We start from the raw sequence: 19,179 nt of genomic DNA, 5'->3' as shown, positions 1-19,179 counted from the left end.
ACCAAAAAAGGAGAAATGATTTTTGAAACGTCAAAATATAAGAATATGAAGATGCATTTAAGATTGATAAAACGAATGAGGCGCACGCGTAGGCATACATGTTTATATTTTTCATCTTGCCATCACATAGGACAGTTAGGGGGGGGGGTAAAGAAAAAAGAAAGATTATCAAAGGGTTATTCTTATATCTTGTGTAATACTGTAATAAAAAGAGACAGATGTTTTTTTCAAATCTATCAAGAAATAAGAGCAGTTCTTCCTAATTGATATATTCTGAAAAAGTTTGGTTCAAACATCAAACTCTCTCCGCCCTTGCAATATTGACTGTATTTTACATTTAATTAATTTCCCTGTAGTGTTGTCATCTCTCAGATTCCGGCTTTCTCGACAATAAACACATTTTGATGTGAAATTGAGTATTATACAGGAAAGATTTATGATATGTGCTGTACAAATATACAGACTTTAGAAAGGGAGTAGGGGAATGGTTGGGTTGGGGATGCGGGGGTGAGCATTTCGATAATGAGTAAGGGGGGATGAGGTGGGAGTTTGGGGTGGGGGATGGGGTTACCACAAATGCAGAATCGACTCTTTTTGTTAAATGTGAGTAAATTTTTGACTAGAGCAACTTTTCGAACCAATGGTATAGATCATGAAACACTAAATCCTTCTCTTTCCTTTGCCACATGACAATAATCACAGACAGGGATCGTTTCTTGAGTAAATGTCGTATTCAGTAGCGTTTATTAATATTAGTACACAAATTGAGTACTAGTGGGGAGGGGGGGGGGTGGGGAGCCCATTCATATTTTTGTGCAAACTGTAGTTTATAAATTGATTTAAAAAATCCTTTTAGTTTTTCCCCTTTCACTTTGAATTTTTTAATTCACCGGAACACACTGATATAGATGTACAGAAAGACTTTAATATACGACACACAATTACACTTGGGCAAAGGGTGACTGTGGTACACATACGATTCACACACACATGTATTTACTCTGGCGGAAATGTACATATCACGAGTGAACATACAGTGACACTGAAGGAGAATTACGAACTTAATTCACTGTCAACACCAAACGTCCTAACCGTGTATGGTTAACACAATATTAGAAATAGTACAAAGGAAAGATATTCCGGTTAACACATACAAACATTTTAAACACATGCAAACGTTGTATTTAACGAGTTATCTGTGTTGTCTGCAGTCTTTAGTAGGCTTGATGTAGATATGAGCAGTGTTAAATCTACAGATCCAATCAGAACGAGGTCAAACTAAAGCTGTAGCGTTTCGCCGGGAACGGTGAACTTAGTGGACTTTGAATCGTTAGACGTACAGAGTTTATCAGTTTGTTTACAGGTTAAAAGTTATATTATTAGAATCTTTTGACAATTTTCAAAAACATATTTCATATTGTTGAGAAAATAGACGTGTCGACGTGAATGACCCCCAGACGGAAACGCCGACAGGAACTAAATCAAATTTACATCAAAATCACGCGAGTTTCAGATTTTTCAGGACAAAGTTAGAAACCACTTGTTCCATTAAGTAAATGACTGAAAACTCTTCATTTAAATGAAAAAAAAAAAAAAAAACCTAAATGAGCGTTACGTTATGATTACCGAAATAGATTTAGTGTAAAACAAGGCCTAGATATGTCTTCATGTATCAAGACATAATACAGCATAGTGTATCTATGACAATTGTGATTAAAGCAAATTAAATAATTAGAGTCATTCCACGATAATGGAAATATGAATGTTAATTTTAGTGTTGATATTTTAATCTTTGTGGCGTATTTTCGTCTGTGTTACTGTGTGGTATTGTTCGTGTAGTTTTGTTAAAAAATATTATCATTATAGTATAAAAATCTCAAATGGTCATATTGTCAGAAAAGATCAAAATGATAAGTCATATTCTATAATATACACCAACATCTTTCAGATGATCTAAACTTTTTAATGAATAATACATATATTCTTGTAATAATGAATATAGTCGTTCCTTGTGATTAAATAAATCAATGCGGGATACACCACACCAAGGTTTATGGTACGTTTAAATAAGGGAGATAACTGTAACCAAATAGAAACCATTAAATTGGTGTTTTATTTATTTATTTGCAAATACATATATGAGGTTACTTAAAATATATATATCGTACCTGTATATTTACATTTAAACCATTGCTATATAAAATAAATGATGCAAGCAAACATCACGTATTTACAACCTCTATAATTGCTTCTGCACAATCCTACATGTAATCGCCAAGCATAATACCAGTACATACAAGCAAAGGGATCTGTAAGCTTTAGCTAAAGACCCTGCCACTCAAGTGTAAAAAGTTCATTTTTTCTGCAATATTTTATTGAAACTTCAATTTTTCATCAGTGTTATTATGTAACATGTGAATTTTCGTAGGGTTGTGGCAGATGTAAATACCGAACCAGTATTCAAACATAGAATCAAAACAGAGAACGGAAAACAGAGCGGATCATGAACAAATTTGCAAACGTGTAAAATATAGCAAAATGCACGATAAACAATATTTCAGACACATTTCGTCTGTACCGTTTTGGCAATGCTAATCTGATTTTAGATATAAGTATTCGGAGATGCTTTTCATTTTGGTGTCTGAAGTTCAATAATTAAATCCAGTTAACTAGAGTGCTGAAATAAGCATGAAGTTATCATAGAAGATAAATGTGTTGTGTAATAGTCAAGTATAGCCAAGTCATTGTGTAACGACCAAATTTACATTGTTGCTCAAATAGCCGAAAGCCCCGTTGAAATGATGATACTTATGACCGGTAACAAGCACACGGCGAATCAATAACTCCGCATCTATCCAATCTTATATCAAATATATCTGATAAACCAATTAAAGAAAAAAATACATTTCAGTCTAGCAAATCTCGACCTGAAAAGAATATTTTTAAAGACAATCATTTAGACCCATTTTTGTCCTATAAATATATAGGTGTGCTGACATTCATTTGCATATTTCCAAAATGTTTGCCATGAATATCTGAAAACGCATTTGAAAATGTAATCAAGTGTAAACAAAAGCTTTACCATGCCTACAAAGGCAGTGTTTGTGAGATTTCCATTCAGGGATAATTGTCAGAAAGACTGTATTTTATTCATTTAACGATTTATTGATTTATTCAATGTTTTTATATATTTACATATCTATTTTTTTGTACGTGGTGACATTATACGTGGTGTTGTTGATATTCATTATCGTAAGATAATGAGAGTGTCTGCATATTGCTAACATTGAAACGTTTACAGTCACTTTGTTCATGTCTTCCAAGGCAGATATGAGGGTTTGATGTCAGACTTTAGATCCTTAACACACACACTTGTCACCAAGCAATACGACATGACGATCACCCACATCACTTGTAACCAAGTAATACGGCATGACGATCACCAACGTCACCAAGCAATATGACATGACGATCACCCACATCACTTGTCACCAAGCAATACGACATGACGATCACTCACATCACTTGTCACCAAGCAATATGACATGACGATCACCCACATCACTTGTCACCAAGCAATACGACATGACGATCACTCACATCACTTGTCACCAAACAATACGACATGACGATAACTCACATCACTTGTCACCAAGCTATACGACATGACGATCACCCACATCACTTGTCACCAAGCAATACGACATGACCATCACCCACATCACTTGTCATCAAGCAATACGACATGACGATCACCCACATAATTTATCACCAAGCAATACGACATGACGATCACCCACATCACTTGTCACCAAGCAATACGACATGACGATCACCCACATCACTTGTCACCAAGCAATACGACATGACAATCACCCACATCACTTGTCATCAAGCAATAAGACATGACGATCACCCATATAATTTATCACCAAGCAATACGACATGACGATCATCCACATCACTTGTCACCAAGCAATACGACATGACGATCACCCACATCACTTGTCACCAAGCAATACGACATGATGATCATCCACATCACTTGTCACCAAGCAATACGACATGACGATCACCCACATCACTTGTCACCAAGCAATACGACATGACGATCACCCACATCACTTATCACCAAGCAATACGACATGACGATCACCCACATCACTTATCACCAAGGAATACGACATGACGATCACCCGGAAGTACACTTTATCTTCTCTGTAACTTTATACGTATTCCGTTTGTAGACCGCAGAACAAGATCAAGATCTATTTCCGGTTGGTGGTCGGGGTCTGGCAATACTTTAAATCTGAAACAAAACCAATGTAACATATAACACAGGTAATTATCTGATGTAATTCTATATTTTTTCTATGGTGAGGTTACAAAACATTTAAATTTTGCCGAGATGTCGAAATTTTGGAGACTAAATGTGCACTATACTTAATGATATTTACCTTTGAAGTAATTTTGCAAGGGCAACCTTTTGTTCATTAAGTGCGAAATGTTGACCAATACAGTTTCTGTAAATAGACATCAAAGAAATACACACCATTTTAAACATGAATTTCATATTCAATTAACGCCTTTATGAATTTTACTTATTCTCCTGACAAACGACAGTGTACTTATTTCTTTGACGCCCGTGGTTCGACTGATTTCTGAAATGGAAATCGGAATTAACATTCATGGGCATCAGTATATAGCTTGGTACGCTGGTAGCATCCAAAATTATCAGCTTCATTTTCATGTTGATGTGAATGATTGTTCAACAGAAATTGATATGGCATCAGCTGTGTTGAAGAGATTGTAATTTCAGAACAGTTCTATTCCTTTAGGCGAGTGTTATTGAACTTCCAAGACACCAGGTTTCCTTTTGGCTGGCACGTTGAACTTTGAATGGAACTGCGCTTCATTCACTCACGGAAACTAAGACACACATTTCAAGCTCACAATCCTTTTGTGGTAAGAATATTTTAACACGGGTTTATCAATTTATTGCCTGGATGATTAGAAATCCCCAAATTACTTACATATTTCTGAAATTGCTACGTTGTCATTTTGATTTCAAGGATTTCAATACCAGTCATATCATTTTAACATTATGTCCTAACTTATGTACAACAACTTTTTCTGTATGTTTACTAACTTCTTTTTCTTCCACAACAGGCGAGAAATCGAACTCCCGAGCCGTCAATCAATTGTTAAAATTATTGCAAAAACAAACTATTGACCACAAGTGGAAAAAACTGCTAACGTGATCTGATTGGTTAACAGGTGGTACAGGACAGGTTCAGGTACAGGTGGTATAAAACAGGTACATGTGGTACAGAACAGGTACAGGTGGTACAGGACAGGTTCAGGTACAGGTGGTACAGGACAGGTTCAGGTACAGATGGTACATGACAGGTTCAGGTACAGGTGGTACAGAACAGGTACAGGTGGTACAGGACAGGTTCAGGTACAGGTGGTACAGAACTGGTACAGGTGGTACAGAACAGGTTCAGGTACAGGTGGTACAGAACAGGTACAGGTGGTATAAAACAGGTATAGGTGGTACAGAACAGGTACAGTTGGTACAGAAAAGGTACAGGTGGTACAGAACAGGTACAGGTGATACAGATCAGGTACAGAATAGGTACAGGTGCAGGTGGTACAGAAGAGGTACAGGTGGTACAGAACAGGTTCAGGTATAGGTGGTACAGGACAGGTTCAGGTAGCACAAAACAGGTACAGAACAGGTACAGTTGGTACAGAACAGGTAAAGTTGGTACAGAACAGGTACAGGTGGTACAGAACATGTACATGTACAGGTGGTAGAGAACATGTACAGGTGATACAGAACAGGTACAGGTGGTACAGAACAGGTACATGTACAGGTGGTACAGAACAGGTACAGGTGGTACAGAACAGGTACAGGTACAAGTGGTACAAAACAGTTACAGAACAGGTACAGATGGTACAGAACAGGTACAACGAAGGAATACATGTAGTTTCATTATTACGATAGAAACACGTCACACACTTTTTGGTTGGTGTATATGGTATTTGTTCTATCCAGTAATTTTCAAAGGTTACAAAAACAATTGCTAAAGTTTGTGTTTTCGGTGACTTCAAAAAAATCTCATCAATTTGGGTAAAAGAAATGCCATTTATATCAATCACCTGTTGTATAACATTCAACAGAAAATTTTCCGTGATCTATTTTATTTATAAACAGAAGTTAGGCGTTATTCCAGTATTAACATCAAATTAACATATTAAACTTTTGAATACCGCAAATTTAAATTATCCAGTCAAAGATAGTAAATTACCAAAACACAATCATACCTTGGGCCAGCAGAGAAAGGCACGTAACTGTATGGATCTTTTTCAGCATCGTTTGAAAATCGATCAGGTCTGAACCTCTGGAAGATTGTACAAAAGACACACAAGTGAATAGCGCCTTTTGATACAACTTTAAAATTGGACTGGGTAGAGTCCAACTATAACGTGAACAGTATTATACAGCTGATTCGTCCTTATAAGACTCGTCAGTAATGCTAAGAGCCTAAAATTTGAAGATTATGAGGTGACTGAGGTAACACCTATTTTTCTTTATTTAGAAGGCAGAGTTAAAAAGCTTCATCTATGAAGATGAACATTCCTCAAGTCAATGAAATGCCATGAACAAGAAAACTTATAATACATATTACAATAGAGATTCCTTGTTTTTTGTTGTGTATACGAATAAATCAAATATTTGAAGTCACTTGCTGCAGACATGGCATTGGTTTCTTAAAGGCATTTTTCAGTAAGTTATGGCTCTTATTATTCATAACTGACCAACAAACACCATACCCTTGTAATACAAAATAAATGATGTAAAAACATACTTTCCAATCATTAAAGACCACGGAGCAAGAATTTCCTTGAAGTGGAAATTGCAAGCACTTACGTTCATATTCAGAGAAACTACATGAATGTCAAATATTCCAAATTACAGAACATAGGGAGAAACATCTAATCTGATAAAGTTTAATTCCTGATCAATATGAATTTGCAATCTGACTTAAATCTTTCCGAGAAAAAATGCATTTCACCTAAGTAAGCTTCATTTAGTTTGAAGGCCAACACCGGCTAAAACGTTCTGCAAAACTATGGAAAACATCACATACCTCGGGATCTCCCCATATATCCTGTCGATGGTTGAGTGCATATATCAACACATATATCTCCATATTGGCGGGAACTTTGAGACCGTCAAGGTCTATTTCTTTAGTTGTGATTCTACCAACTGATGGTACTGGGGAAAACATGCGCATGGACTCCTTCAGGAATAAGGTCAGTTGAGAAAACTCTTTGATATCAGACCTATCAAACGGAAAGACCGTTTTCATATTATTTTTGTTTCTTTTTTCTACTTTTTTTAAAATTTTCCTGACAAATCTAAGGGAAAGTGTTTTGAAATTTGATTCCATATATTTTTCAGCGGTGACTGTATATATGTGCTCTTACGGCGTAGGCATTGCGCTAAAATTTGATTTCGCTATATTCAGCAAGTTTACAATATCCTTTTTTGCTCTGTTTTTGTGTGTGTTCTAGTTCGTCAGAATTATCATCAGTCAATGAAAGTGAAAAATGTTGTGTATGAAAAAGTTAACGTTTTACAAATCAAATCTAATTAATAATGTTTTGCTTATAATATGCCTATAATATATGAGATCGCCGTTTAAGTGCATAACGAATACATTTTCCGTGGTTATTTAACTCCTTCACAATGTTTATACACAGAAGCTGAATTAATTCGAACACACTAGATCTGCGAAAAAAAATGATTTCAAATATTCAGATCGGAGATCAACATAAAAGGGACATTTTAAAATAAAATGAAATTCGTCTTCAATATCTCTATTATTACATAATGTGCAGCCACTATTTTCTCTTGATACATTCCTATATCTACCACTTTCAATATTGAGCTTGTGTGATGACAATCTTATTTTTGATATACATTTCTTGAATCGATAGTCAATAGGTTTCCTAAGAATAATACTGCAGCCAAAAATTGTCTATCAAATGTTGATATAAATAACATTTTGGAGAATTTCAAATGTTGCACAACACTTCTTGAATATGAATTTCTTGAAACTTACTCTCAATTAACTTGTATACTAGTTTTCTGTCAAGACTGCTGTTCCATAAGTACCCTAATCCTAATTTATCTAGTTCTAACTTAATATTTACAGACCACTCATCGTTATCTAATAGTCTTCGTTCATAGCATGCTTTCAACACACAATTATCTGTATATTTGATTTTAGTCCAGTATTTCATTATTTTCAATTTTCTGACAATATACATTGGTAATCTACCTAATTCAAAATAAACTAAATCATATGTGCCTTTCGCAACACCTAAAATCCTTTTACAAAAATGTGAATGTACTTATTCAACATCGATGGCTTTATGGAATCCACAAACTTCACTTGCACATGTTAATACACTACTAACATAGTATCAAAAACTTATCTTCAACACTCGGTACACTTTGGGTTGCGCATAGTCAGTTATGGTAATAGTGGGTACGGTACACTTACCAGTCAACATCTGTCCTGTCACCGAGAACTCGTTTTACTTCCTCGTAGACTTTCTCTTGATCCTCTGGGTTCTTTGACAACGAGTAAATGGCCCAACTTAGAGACGAAGCTGTTGTATCATGTCCTAGATATGATATCAGAAAAAATACAAATATTTTTACCTCTTCTGTCTAGACTATGTAGATGTATAATATCTTTCTTGGCACATTTTTTTCTTAAAATGGATCTTAGCTGAATGTTTGACAAGCTTTGGGAAGAAATTACGCTCTCAGATTTAGTGTTCTACAGCATGTATATCAAATCTTGTGGAGCGTCATTAACCTAACTGTGCGAAATGGAAAACAATCTAGAAATCATTTAGTGGTTTCAGACCCCTATATTTATTTAAATGAAATTATCCTCCTAGTAATGAGAAAAAATTTTAAAAAGACACAAGCAAATAGCATATTTTGACAGAATTAAGACCTACATACAGTAGCGACAAGCCATTAATTAAACTGCATCATATAGCTGTTTCATCCTTCTAGGACTCGTCATTGATTTTATTTGCTTAATGTTTGAAAATTAGAAAGCGACTGACGAAAATTAGAAATAAGAAAATGTCATTCAGACAAAGAGGTGCACGAGCACCACAATTCAATAAATTCATTTCAGTAATTTTCGTTTGTCTGATAATTTCAAAAGAACGTCGTATGTGTATTCTGGACCGTGTCACGATTTGAATAACAAACAAACTAGACGTGATGGTTACAACACACCCCGAGACTAAAAGTCCAGTAGCAATGTCTACCACCTACTATCCCAAAGATTACTTAAAAAGACACGAGTTTCTTATGATTCAGAATTAGAACGTCATGTACATGTCTATATTCTGAACTGGGTTCTATTTTCACCAATTTCAATTTTAGAATATAACATCACAAGCTTATCTCCAACAAAAAAAAAAAAAAAAAAAAAGATTTGACAACTTCAAATAACAATGAAATATTCTGAAATGTAGAATAAAGAAAATTTTAAAATAGCGATATGTTTCATGCACAATCTATCCGTATTTCAATTTTCACAAGGTTTGTGACCATATCTTCATTCAATTTACTAAAAATGCACGAGCGTATTGTCAGCAAATAATCAATATGTTACACTACACCTGTACTTACCTTCAAAGAGGAAGGTATCGACCTCGTCCCTGACCTCACGATCGGTCAGTCCAACGCCGTGCTCATCTCGAGCGGTCAACAGAATGTCTAGAAAGTCCCGTCGTCGCTTCGTCAACACTGACATGTCGGCCTCCTACCCACAGCAAAAATAGATAAAATAAATGAAATAAATACCAATTTAACTATTTTAGCAAGCTGGACTAATGACGAGGTTAAAGGGGCATCATGGCGAGGACATGTTTTATCATAAAATCACAATATAAAGATGTCACGACAAACGATCAATCGAACCCATCAATCTAATTATTCAATTGTGATAAATCGACGATATATGTACTGAACAATAACTGGTGGTAGAGGGGAAATCTAAGCTTTCGTAGTTCTGTTTGACTTATCCCTGTCACTCAAATCAAAAGAAACGATACATAAAACCACATAAAAAGTAGATAATTAAATCAATATTCAATCAATCGATACATGTATGTATTGTAAATATCAATAACAAAGATACAGTGTACCCACAGAGGAAAGTACTGATAACTTTTGTACGGATTATTCTAAAAAGACACCTAATTTCAAAAAAGCTTATTCTACTTTGATATTTTGTCATTTCTGCACGACAAACAATGCGTCCTATGTAACGGATCGAGTTAATATTTTATGGCATTTTTTATTTCAGTAAATAGATAAATAAATACATAGCCTACCAATGCCTGTTTTCTTTCTCGAATGACTCTTTCGTCGAAGTCGTGTACATACTTCGCACTTTTATGATACTTCTTTCCATGTGATGACATATTGAATACTATGTCTGGGTGTAACCAAGGTTCCCTGAGTAAGAAAAAAACCAATATATTTTATGTGCACAAAATAAAATTATTCTTCAAACGAACCCGGTAGTTATTCGCCAGGAATTGCCGTGACTACATAATATCTTACTAAATAATTTTGCTTTCTGAAGCACATTTTATATCAATTGTGAATTTACTAAAGGAAACGTAATAGCTATTTGAGAGAAAATTCTACCATTATTATCAGAAATCTAATGTACAGTATAACGTTTTGTTATATTTACTAATACCATCCCTCAAGTTTCACCTCCCTCCCCTAGACGTTAGCAATTCAGCTATGTTGTAACTTTTAGACACTAATGTCTTTTCAATAGCCCTGACTGGATTAATGTCTTAATTTCTTATTACTCCTAAAACAAACTTGACTTCTATATCTCTATTTCTCGAATTTGAAAAGAAGCGAATTTCAGCAAAACATGTTTTAATTCAGCCACATGATCAATATCACATAATTTCTTGGTGCATTCTTCAAGTATCCAGTGGCAAACAAAAATTAATCTACTAGAAATAAATATTTTTTTTTATTAGACACTAGATACAAAATTCACGTAAATGCACTCTGAGCGTGAACGATACACTTATACCGCCAGTAGTCTCCCTTTGGCCACAATAAGTCCTTGTCGAACAGTATGTATCTTACATTATTCTCTTGAGTGAAATGTTGGTAAGTATCCGCACAGCATTTACATAAGGGTGATTTGATCTGTGGAGGAAAATGTAAATAAATAAAATTCTATGTCGATTTTATCTTAATTTCCTTTCAAGAAGAAATGTTGTAGAACTTTTAAAATAAAATCTTTGAAAACAGACATTTGAAGAAACTAAGAAACTTATTTATCTACGCTTGGTATACATCCTTGTTATACATTTATACACGATTGAATCTAGTTGCAAAAATTCTATGATCATTGTTCGAAAATGTATTGCTCCATGGTTTGTAGTATTAAGCGAAACAATATATTAACTGAATCGTTATATAGATTGAAACGTGATATAAAGCGGAAACAGACTTAACTTCATACAAACTCTACTCACCCCTGTTCCTGTACATTGTCCTCGTACGACACGGCACATCGAAGTAGAGTATCCAAGGTAGCCAACCCAACCCTGTGATAAATCTCTGTACTCTGTCCTCCACTGGTCGCCTTTTCAATCTTGTCCTTAGTAAAATGATCGATACAGTTAAGCAGAAATCTAGTATACTTTGTGTATAGTAATGTTTTTTCAATGGAAGTCATATTTCTTTGAATATGTTTCATAAGTCATGCACAAACATTGGTGGGCAAAAATTATGTGGATATTACTCAATAGCGTGAAAAAATAATTAAGATTAATCCTTAAATAAAATAATTAGATAAAAATCATAGAAGCGACATGCTATTTAAAACAAGAGGCCGATGGGCCTTAACGGTCATCTGACATATAATACAAGATTTCAAATTTTGAACTTATTTCACCTGGATTTAAGAATCAAGGGCACTAAGTCACTATCTTGAAAGTGGGTTAAGGTTATTCATTTCAACAAACTTCGTAAACCTTCATCCCAGCATGCTACAGGCCAAATATCATTACCCTGGGTGTTCTGTGTATTCAGACATGTAGAACTTGAGAAGAAGTTGAAAATGTTTACGACGGACGACGTACGATGGACGACGCCTAACAAAAGGCGATCGTAAAACAAGAGGCCCATCTCAAATATAAGATGTTGAAGAGTGCAATGTTGTGTCATTTACATCGACCATATTGTGATACATTACGAGATTACAATACGTTAATCAGTATGTCTATCAAACCTCACATGCAGATGTTTATCTTCTCAATTAAAGAGAAAATGTATAAATCATAACACTAAAATAATAAATAAATAAATAAATAAATAAGTAAAATCAATAGAAGTGACATGTAATGTTAGACTCACCAGAAAGATGTCGAACACTTGGTTATAAATAGGTACATAAGGTTTGAGAACGTCGAAATGAAATGCTGGTGTCAACAACCGTCTGTTCCTCTCCCACTTCTTACCATCACTGATTAGTAACCCGTCTCCTGTTATAAAAACATAGATCTGAGTATAAATTTGTCACCGACACTTTTTACTTCAGTAATTTATGACACTGATGTTAATTTGTATCGGTGTCCGTTATTTGATGGTCTTTTAAAGCAAAAAAGCGAATTATATAGACTGATATTGATATACGATTTAAAACAATAGATGAAATCAAAACAAGAAATTCTTGCGAATGTATAACCATGAGAAAAACACAAAACGAAGCCTTTTTTCTGGAGAAGCCGAAGAAGGCAGAAAGGTCTTACAGAAAGTATTTCGTCAATACTTATCTAATAAAAACAAAATAGCTTGTCGATATTAGTTCAGTTGCTAATGTGTCTTGAAGGAATCTTCTTATTTATCGTTTTTGTATTAATCTTATAGAACAAAACAAAGTCCTTGGCTTGACCCGAAATTTGTTCTGTTGAACTCCGTAAAATTCATTAGGCACAATCTCTAATCCTTTATCACTTGAAAATCATCATTTGGTTTTAAATTGCGTAGATTAACATAATACCGCGTCTGTCGAAAGAAGAAAAAGGAAAGGGCTACTGACATGGTTCGGGTGGGCACATTTCAACACGAGGTTGTAAAACCGTAAGGGTGTAGCCAAGGGACAGTATATAATTTATGGCAAAGTTTTAGTTCAACATACATCGTCCAAGATCGGCCGACCACAAGTAACCAATCTACGTGAAGACTGTCTATTTCTGCCGCAGCATATCCGGGGTCGTTTCTTCCTCTTACCGTAACAGCAAGGAGTTGCTTGGTCGATTTTTTAAAAGACAGACTGTCTCTTTAACAGGCTGAAGCGTCGCCGAATTTGTGCGAGGGGTCTTACATAGGCCCAGTCTAAAATTGACATTATCGCACCAATCGCCTTGATTGGGCTGGACGACATCGAAGGTGGCTCTTACAGCGGAGGAACAGCATTGTGTACACCGATGAATCGAGACTATGTTTGATGTACAATGATGGGAGGCAGTGAGTATGGCGAAGTGATTTGGTAGGAGAAGTGTGATGCTCTAGGGAGGTATATCCGTTGAAAATCGGATATATTTGCAATGAAATATTGGGACGAAATTTCAGTACCAGTCACCGTTCCTTTTATTACAACACCAGGTTCATTTTGCAGCATGAAAATGAAACATCTCACACCAGTCATGTAACCAGGATGTTCTTACAGCAGAACATGGTTTTGATTGGCATGCGAAATTCCCTTAACTGAGCCGAATGCAGCACATTTTGACTACTCTTACAATACGAGTACGGCGTCGGCCAACTTCGCCCCCAAACTTACAGGAACTGGCTATATGGCGTAAGCCTTGTATGAGAAGTAGAACGCCATCTCGGCTCACATCATCGATGTACAAGCTCTTTGTACCGGTGTCGTATTGCCGTGGTCACACAAAATACTAACACTATTCTTAGACATAACAACCTGATGTTTAGAACATCACAAAACATCAATAACCATAACAGATTTGTTTCGGCATTTAAAGGTCCAAGGTTCATAGGCAGACATCCTACTGAATTATTTGACCCCTCATTTACCAAATGTCACAAAAACCTGGCATACAATGTAGCTACCGATTTTTGATCACCATTTTTTTTTTTATTTGTTAAGTATTTTTATGAAATTAGTGTGAACAACATTGTTCACTAAGCAAGGTATAGTCATTATATAGTAGATAAAACTATTTTTCAAGGCTTAGGAAAATTATCTCAGTTTCAGTAATCAGTGATAGGTCAGCCATAAATGCCAATACATGTGTTAAAACGAAAAAAAAAACCGATTTTAGTATGGGCGTTGATATTGATATGTGAGCTATCACCACAGATCCAGAGTCGAGAGGCCAATTTGAGTCGTACTCTGAGCAACAGCCATTTTGACTACATTTTTAGTAAAAACATATGTCGTTTCCATGCATTCGAAAACAATTTACACGGAATCAACCAATCATAAGGTAGAAAGATTATATTACACGTGTGTAATAAAGAGATTAATGCAATGACTTTATCAAAGCGCAAAACACTGTAATAACGTGACCAGGACTGACACGTATACGTACCTAACCACGGAAGTAGAGTAAAGTAGCCACCCCCTGCCTGTTTATTCTTTGGTTCGCTTGACTTTAAAAGTATCTTGACTGTATCCGGATGACACACGCCCAGTATCGGATAAAGGAAAGACAACCAATAGCAGGTTATTTTTCTCCCCGTTTCCCGCATCCCTTTCACAGTCAACTCATGGAATTTAGTAAGAGGGATTAACTAATAAATAAATAGATACAATAAATAAATAAATGGTAATATCTGACTTCGTTGTGCTTCAAACAAATGTTTGGATCGATAATCATTATTCATGTCATTTTCTCATATCAAATTATAACGGTGGTTGTTGCATAAATTTTCATTGACTTACAGAATTGCTTGTAGGTACAGATTTGATAAACTGTATGGTTCCTAAATTAAACAAAAACTTGCTTCACATTTAACGTTACTGCTGTTGATTCGTGTATCAGAAAAAAAGTAAAATAGCAATGACATTGGCGAAAAACGCCAGTGAAGCTGTAAATATTCAGTATATTTTGAAAGATTTATACAATTTTAGATACTTACCAGATGAAGATGTCCCCACAAAGGATGGAACTTTCCAAACCTGATCACTTTGTCAGAGGTATACAGAGCAATGTAGGTTTTATATCTATATATCAAATCATTCATCTTCCACAGACACAAACCCAACAATAGGGTACATAGTGCCAGCACTGATAAATCCATCTTTATGTATCTGTAAATAATATCAAAATCTATAATTAGCCAAGGTATTGTATTAAAAGGCGCTCACACAGTTTTGTTTTGATTTAAAACGTTTACAATATGAAATTCAAGAACAAGTAATATTTTAACCAAAAAAGGAAATATGATTTTTGAAACGTAAATATAAGAACATGACGATAACTGTAAGATTGATAAAACGAATGAGGCGCACGCGTAGGCATATATGTTTATATTTAACAGCAATTTTAAAGTTTTAAATAATGTTAAAAGGAGGGGGTTTACCAAAATAGAGAGATTGTCAAAGGGTTATTCTTATATCTTATATTATACCGTTATAAAAAAGACAGATGTTTTTTTTCAAATCTAAAAAGAAATAAAGTTCTTCCTAATTGAAATACCCTGAAAAGTTTGGTTCAAACATCAACCCCCCTTGCAATATTGACTGTATTTTTACATTTAATTAATTTCCCTGTTGTTTTGTCATCTCACAGTTTCCGGCTTTCCCTACAATAAACACATTTTGATGTGAAATTGAGTATTTTACAGGAAAGATCTATAATATGAGCTGTACACATATACAGACATTAGGGAGAAAGGGAGTAGGGGGATATTTGGGTTGGGGGTATAGGGATGAGCATTTCGATAACGTATTGCGAGTAAGGGGTGTGTGTAAGGTGGGAGTTGGGGTTACTACAGATGCAGAATCGACTCTTTTTATTAAATGTGTGTATAATTTTGACTAGAACAACTTTTCGATCCAATGGTATAGATCATGGAACACTAAATTCTACTCTTTCCTTTGCCACCTGACAATAATCACAGACAATTTACTAGGATTTTTGTGCTTGTTTCAAGCATCGTTGCACTCTATACTGGTGTCTCGTTGACAAGTTATCACCACGTGTTAAAGCTGAAAGTGACGATTCTCCATGAGATAACCGATTTGTCTCATTTTAAAGGGATCGTTTCTTGAGTAAATGTCGTATTCAATAGCGTTTATTGATATTAGTACACAAATTGAGTTCTAGTGGGGGAGGTGGGGGATGGGGGGAGGGGGTGGGGAGGGGAGGCCATTTCATATTTTTGTGCAAACTGTAGTTTATAAATTGATCAAAAGAAATAACAAGAATCCTTTTAGTTTTTCTCCTTTCACTTTGATTTTTTTAATTCACCGGTACACACTGATATAAATGTACAGAAAGACACACAATTACACTTGGGCAAAGGATGACTGTGGTACACATACGATTCACACACACATGTATTTACTCTGGCGGAAATGTACATATCACGAGTGAACATACAGTGACACTGAAGGAGAATTACGAACTTAATTCACTGTCAACACCAAACGTCCTAACCGTGTATGGTTAACACAATATTAGAAATAGTACAAAGGAAAAATATTCCGGTTAACACATACAAACATTTTAAACACATGCAAACGTTGTATTTAACGAGTTACCTGTGTCGTCTGCAGTCTTTAGTAGGCTTGATGTAGATATGAGCAGTGTTAAATCTACAGATCCAATCAGAACGAGGTCAAACTAAAGCTGTAGCGTTTCGCCGGGAACGGTGAACTTAGTGGACTTTGAATCGTTAGACGTACAGAGTTTATCACTTTGTTTACAGGTTAAAAGTTATATTATTAGAATCTTTTGACAATTTTCAAAAACATATTTCATATTGTTGAGAAAATAGACGTGTCGACGTGAATGACCCCCAGACGGAAACGCCGACAGGAACTAAATAAAATTTACATCAAAATCACGCGAGTTTCAGATTTTTCAGGACAAAGTTAGAAACCATTCGTTCCATTAAATACATGGCTGAAAACTCTTCATTCATATGAAAAAAACAAAGCCTAAATGAGCGTCGCGTTATGATTACCGAAATAGATTTAGTGTAAAACAAGGCCTAGACATGTCTCCATGTATCAAGACATAATACAGCATAGTGTATCTATTTCACTATGATTAAAGCAAATTTTAAAAAAATCAGAGTCATTCCACGTTAATGTGTCGTCTGTGTTACTGTGTTATAGTGTTCGTGTAGTTTTGTTACAACAGATTATCATTACAGTCTTAACGGCCTGTCAACACATAATAGGTCATTGGGGCGAAACACAACGATCCAAAAAGGAATTAACATCAAACAAACAACAAAAAGGTAAAAGACAAATGCTAAAAATCTCAAATGGCCATATTGTCAGAGAATATCAAAATGGTAGGTCATATTCTATAATACACACCAACATCTTTCAGATAATCTAATATTTTTAATGAATAATACATATATTCTTGTAATAATGAATATAGTCGTTACTTGTCGTACTTAAATAAAGTCAATGCGGGAAACACCAGAGTAAGGTTTATGGTACGTTTAAATAAGGGAGATAACTGTAACCTCGTTAGCACAACCGTTTGATTTCTTTATAAAAGTCAAGGGATGGTTGAGCGAGGCAATTTCTCTACTGCAGTATTGTTCCATAAGACTATCATTGGTTATGGGAAAGGAGGAAACTATGTCTATACCATTTCACAGTCATTGAGGAGATACGCGCCATTGACAACAAGAAGCGTATCAAAATAGAAACCATTAAATTGGTGTTTTATTTATTTATTTATCTATTTGCAAATACATATATGACGTTACTTTCAATCTATATATCGTACCTGTATCTTTACATTTAAACCATTGTTAAATAAAATAAATGCTGCAAGCAAACATCACGTATTTACAACCTCTATAATTGCTCCTACATGTAATCGCCAAGCATAATACCAGTACATACAAACAAAGGGTCTGTAAGCTTTCTCTAAAGACCCTGCAACTCAAGTGTAAAAAGTCCATTTTTTCTGTAATATTTTATTGAAACTTCAATTTTATCATCAGTTTTATTATGTAACATGTGACTTTTCATAGGGTTGGGTCAGATGTAAATACCGAACCAGTATTCAAACATAGAATCAAAACAGAGAACGGAAAACAGAGCGGATCATGAACAAATTTGCAAACGTGTAAAATATAGCAAAATGCATGATAGGTAATATTTCAGACACATTTAGTCACGGATGGTTAGACTACTAGCATCACCATCTATTTCCAGGAGAGTGAAACCGCTGTGCGACGTATTTGTATTCGTTGATTGGCTGTACCGTTGTGGCAATGCTAATCTGATTTCAGATATATGTATTCGGAGATGCTTTTCATTTTGGTGTCTGAAGTTCAATAATTAAATCCAGTTAATTAAATTAACTAAAGTGCTGAAGTAAGCAGGAAGTTATCATAGAAGATACTTGTGTTGTGTAATAGTCAAGTATAGCCATGTCCTGCGTAATGACCACATTTACATTGTTGCCAAACAGCCGAAAGTCCCGTTGAAATGATGATACTGATGACCGCTAACAAGCACACGGCATGAAAAGAACATTTTAAAGACAATCAATTAGACTCATTTTTTTCCTACTCTTATTGTATATTTAGGTGTGCTGACATTCATTTGCATATTTCCAAAATGTTTGCCATGAATATCTGAAAATGCATTTGAAAAAGTAATCAAGTGTAAACGAAATATATCCCAAGTTTTGCCATGCCTACAAAGGCAGTGTTTGTGAGATTACCATTCAGGGATTATTGTCACCAAGCAATACGATATGACGATCACCCACATCACTTGTCACCAAACAATAACACATGACAATCACTCACATCACTTATCACTAAGTAATACGACATGACGATCATCTACATCACTTGTC

General features: G+C 35.1%; 1 protein-coding gene across 1 annotated transcript; it reads right to left on the bottom strand.

Moving 5' to 3' along the window:
- Positions 1–4,127: 4,127 nt before the first annotated feature.
- Positions 4,128–15,418, bottom strand: LOC132550925 (cytochrome P450 4F4-like). The gene is made up of 12 exons (XM_060215026.1): positions 15,257–15,418; positions 14,707–14,908; positions 12,506–12,633; positions 11,623–11,747; positions 11,228–11,290; positions 10,444–10,567; positions 9,737–9,869; positions 8,580–8,703; positions 7,158–7,353; positions 6,331–6,407; positions 4,458–4,523; positions 4,128–4,309 (listed from the first exon to the last, which is right to left on the bottom strand). The coding sequence occupies exons 1-12, from the start codon at positions 15,416–15,418 to the stop codon at positions 4,210–4,212; spliced, it is 1,500 nt and encodes a 499-aa protein (XP_060071009.1). The 3' UTR covers positions 4,128–4,209.
- Positions 15,419–19,179: the final 3,761 nt, after the last annotated feature.

This window comes from Ylistrum balloti, unplaced genomic scaffold (assembly GCF_031769215.1).
Source record: "Ylistrum balloti isolate Yb309-2 unplaced genomic scaffold, AGI_CSIRO_Ybal_v1 Utg370158, whole genome shotgun sequence".
NCBI lineage: Eukaryota > Metazoa > Mollusca > Bivalvia > Pectinida > Pectinidae > Ylistrum > Ylistrum balloti.
The sequence above is the reverse complement of the archived record's forward strand: the minus strand, read 5'-3'. Positions and strand labels throughout refer to the sequence as shown.

Bases quoted from the DNA above. Each gene is read 5' to 3' on its own strand.
- LOC132550925 (XM_060215026.1), bottom strand. From the start codon at position 15,418: ATGGATTTATCAGTGCTGGCACTATGTACCCTATTGTTGGGTTTGTGT. The intron at 11,748-12,505 runs GTGAGTCTAACA...CATTTTACTAAG, and splicing joins AAGTGTTCGACATCTTTCTG to GACAAGATTGAAAAGGCGAC. The intron at 7,354-8,579 runs GTAAGTGTACCG...TCCGTTTGATAG, and splicing joins GACAGGACAGATGTTGACTG to GTCTGATATCAAAGAGTTTT.